At 33.4% G+C, this 4,290-nt stretch overlaps 1 protein-coding gene across 2 annotated transcripts in view; it reads right to left on the bottom strand.

Moving 5' to 3' along the window:
• Nucleotides 499-4,290, bottom strand: part of LOC107615356 (putative high mobility group B protein 11) — a 4,476-nt gene continuing 684 nt past the window's right edge. Inside the window, exons 2-7 of one of the 2 annotated variants that reach the window (XM_021111678.1) lie at nt 3,667-3,742; nt 3,289-3,451; nt 3,055-3,093; nt 2,768-2,842; nt 1,165-1,319; nt 499-1,081 (exon numbers count right to left, since the gene is read on the bottom strand). In XM_021111678.1, the coding sequence (XP_020967337.1) occupies nt 809-1,081; nt 1,165-1,319; nt 2,768-2,842; nt 3,055-3,093; nt 3,289-3,451; nt 3,667-3,742 (781 nt within the window). In that variant the 3' untranslated portion in view covers nt 499-808. Of the gene's footprint in view, nt 1,082-1,164; nt 1,395-1,606; nt 1,646-1,840; nt 2,004-2,218; nt 2,387-2,767; nt 2,843-3,054; nt 3,094-3,288; nt 3,452-3,666; nt 3,743-4,290 lie in introns of those variants that run through there. The other variant, XM_021111679.1, reaches the window with a different exon arrangement.

Here is a 4,290-nt window from a genome sequence, read left to right on the forward strand (position 1 = left end):
TCTTGAATAAATTTTAATTCCTAATTCCTAACATTTCAAACAAGCTCTAAATCCTAATTATAAGTGATTTACCCTAAATTTGATAATGTATTATAATTTGTAATTCACCTATTCCCTCCTTGCTTTTCTTTTTCCAACTAGATATTCTAAAATTTTTTCCTTTTTTAATTTTTAAATTTAATTTTTATTTCAAATATCTGATATATCTAAATACCTGACCCAATCCAATTCGAATTTAAGAATTTGCCGCTGGCCAATAGGTTGCTGCATGCACAAAGCGAGATTCGAACCCCGACACTTGCTTAAGCGGACTAGTGAGCTAACCACTAGACCAACCCAACTTGGTTATCCAATTCGAATTTAATTAGTTCAAATTCACTTGTCAAAAAACTCACACGCAATCCAACCCACCAATTAAATTTTTATCGGTTCAGTTGTAACTCGAATCAACCCACTCGGGTAGACACCTATACCCAATAAAATAAGGAAGAACAAAGCTATACCATGTCAAATGCGTCATACTGCATTACAACACAAGCCTTTAAAATACATATACATACATACATACATAGTTTCAGCAGTGGAAGTCTGAAAGGATGCCATACAACACTTGCTGCTATTTTCAAAACCATTTATATAAACTTAACAGCATACTTTGAGCAACATGCAAAAACTTACAACTAAGTTGCTCAACCAAAACTAGTATCTGATTCTGATGCATAGTTAGTTCCTTCCTTGGCTTCCCTCAGAGCAAAAAGATCATCTATAAGTTACTTTGGTTCCATGATTGGCAAATCCATTGAACAATCTATAAGCCAAATAGTAACACGGAATCCTTGGGAAACTTTTCAGTCACATTAAAAGCTAAGCCTATTGCTGCATTGTTGTTGAGAGTAGTGTAGTTATTGTTATCTGGCTCAGGTTGTGAAGTTACTTGGTAGTACTCACTATTACACACACTAGCAGGAGCCATGTTCTTCTCTTCCTTCTCATTTTGCATTATTTTGTGCTCTCCATTGTCATCAATAATCATTCCTTTCTTGAACTTTTCCTGGTTCTTCTTGAATTCATCCACATATGGCTGCATGAATAGCAATGAGAAAGGTTGAGACATGTTGTGTTGAATCATTGTGTTGAATTTCAATGTTATGTTATGTTATGTACCTGTTTCTCAAGTGGAGACATATTCCTCCACGAATCGATAGCCGTGTGGAGAATACCCTTTCCGGTTGAGGTCGAGTTACAACTTTTCAACCGAGTGCATTCTTGCTTCAGGAACATCTGGTATGCACTTCTTTGTCCTTGTGCCATGCCTCGGCGTTTCTTCTTTTCTTTGCCATCCGAAGGTTCGAGAAGAAGAGCTTGCTCTTTGACCAACCCAGCTCCTCCTTCTTCTGTTTAGTTTCAATTGGAAGCATTGCATCAAAACCTCTTAAATTCCCGAGTTGCCTAAGAGTGTGTTTACGAGTTAAGGTTTTGAAAGACACACAAGAGAACAGAACGATTTGAAAAGTAACTAATGACTCTATACTAAGAATCCTTCCCTTCAAAGCTTCAACTCAACAAACACATTTTAGTGCTGACTAAATTGCATAAAGTAACATACCTGTCGTTTCGGATGAGATTTGCTTCCTCTTGTGCAAACCTATGATCATGAAAATAGATTGCAAGAATTCAGATTAGTTAATCCTAAAATCAAATGCAGCAATAAGAATCATACATAATGAAGCTGCTCAAATCTCTTATTATAATGCATAGAGATATAGGCAACAAAAACAGTTGTGAAGAAACATAGCATATATCAAACATCGTCGTAGATTCGTCGCTTCGATTAACTAACCTGTGGTCTTGCTGCTCTTTGTAGGAGCTCTGTAGAAGTACAATTGCTCGAATTGGTAAAGAAGTTGCAAGTAGAGCTTTTCAACTTGAGCAGATAATCTTGCAATGTTTCCTTCCAATCTCAGGGCCGAGGCCACTTCGCCCCATTTCTTTTCTTGACTAACCTGGACAAATCAAAACACACAAATTTCCAAAATATGAAATTATTTTAGCCCATCAAAACATTACTTTTGAAAAATAATCAATTATATGTTGATATAGTATATCTTGAAAATTTTGCTAATTCAATAGAACACATTTATTTGGATGGACTGAGTTGAACATTTATATAATATTGTATGTGAAAATTGTATACTCTTTGATTGCAAGATATATATACCTGATGGAATCCTCCTCTTGTGGTCACCTCCAAGTAAACTAGGTACAAGTCCAGCAGTGTTTCTCGGACATTGAAACTGCCAATAGGAACAGAACATGTATAATGTTTCACATTTGATATAATAATACCATTATCACCTTTTCTTTTAGTCATCACAATTGAGAGAGTTATGTTATTTCAACATAACTTTTTATGACAGTGTATCAACTCTCATTAGATAAAGATAAAAGAAAAATGATATTCTTTTCTTTAAGGTATATAAAAAAATTCTTTTCTCATTTCTTATTACAAGCCATCTAGAATCTTCTACGTCACTTTGATTGTTGCAAGTTAAAAAAAAAATAAAAAAAAAAGGTTCATCTAATGTACCAACACACATAAGGAATATACTATTTTTTGCATGGCAATAACATGTTCATAACAAAAAAATAATTAGAGATTCTCGTGTGCTCGCACATTTATTAATGTACGCTTCACACAGTCACCACCCATCCTTGAAATTTTAAATAGAAGTTCTATATATTATACTGTAAATTAATAAACATAAATGTTTCTTCTTTTCTTTGCCATCCGAAGGTTCGAGAAGAAGAGCTTGCTCTTTGACCAACCCAGCTCCTCCTTCTTCTGTTTAGTTTCAATTGGAAGCATTGCATCAAAACCTCTTAAATTCCCGAGTTGCCTAAGAGTGTGTTTACGAGTTAAGGTTTTGAAAGACACACAAGAGAACAGAACGATTTGAAAAGTAACTAATGACTCTATACTAAGAATCCTTCCCTTCAAAGCTTCAACTCAACAAACACATTTTAGTGCTGACTAAATTGCATAAAGTAACATACCTGTCGTTTCGGATGAGATTTGCTTCCTCTTGTGCAAACCTATGATCATGAAAATAGATTGCAAGAATTCAGATTAGTTAATCCTAAAATCAAATGCAGCAATAAGAATCATACATAATGAAGCTGCTCAAATCTCTTATTATAATGCATAGAGATATAGGCAACAAAAACAGTTGTGAAGAAACATAGCATATATCAAACATCGTCGTAGATTCGTCGCTTCGATTAACTAACCTGTGGTCTTGCTGCTCTTTGTAGGAGCTCTGTAGAAGTACAATTGCTCGAATTGGTAAAGAAGTTGCAAGTAGAGCTTTTCAACTTGAGCAGATAATCTTGCAATGTTTCCTTCCAATCTCAGGGCCGAGGCCACTTCGCCCCATTTCTTTTCTTGACTAACCTGGACAAATCAAAACACACAAATTTCCAAAATATGAAATTATTTTAGCCCATCAAAACATTACTTTTGAAAAATAATCAATTATATGTTGATATAGTATATCTTGAAAATTTTGCTAATTCAATAGAACACATTTATTTGGATGGACTGAGTTGAACATTTATATAATATTGTATGTGAAAATTGTATACTCTTTGATTGCAAGATATATATACCTGATGGAATCCTCCTCTTGTGGTCACCTCCAAGTAAACTAGGTACAAGTCCAGCAGTGTTTCTCGGACATTGAAACTGCCAATAGGAACAGAACATGTATAATGTTTCACATTTGATATAATAATACCATTATCACCTTTTCTTTTAGTCATCACAATTGAGAGAGTTATGTTATTTCAACATAACTTTTTATGACAGTGTATCAACTCTCATTAGATAAAGATAAAAGAAAAATGATATTCTTTTCTTTAAGGTATATAAAAAAATTCTTTTCTCATTTCTTATTACAAGCCATCTAGAATCTTCTACGTCACTTTGATTGTTGCAAGTTAAAAAAAAAATAAAAAAAAAAGGTTCATCTAATGTACCAACACACATAAGGAATATACTATTTTTTGCATGGCAATAACATGTTCATAACAAAAAAATAATTAGAGATTCTCGTGTGCTCGCACATTTATTAATGTACGCTTCACACAGTCACCACCCATCCTTGAAATTTTAAATAGAAGTTCTATATATTAAATTAATAATTAATAAACATAAATGTTTCTAAAACATCCATTAAGAAGTGGTTTGATAAAAAAATTTTAACAAACTTTTTGTTTTGTATATAAAAAAAA

Source organism: Arachis ipaensis, chromosome B09 (genome assembly GCF_000816755.2).
Source record: "Arachis ipaensis cultivar K30076 chromosome B09, Araip1.1, whole genome shotgun sequence".
Classification (NCBI taxonomy): Eukaryota; Viridiplantae; Streptophyta; class Magnoliopsida; order Fabales; family Fabaceae; genus Arachis; species Arachis ipaensis.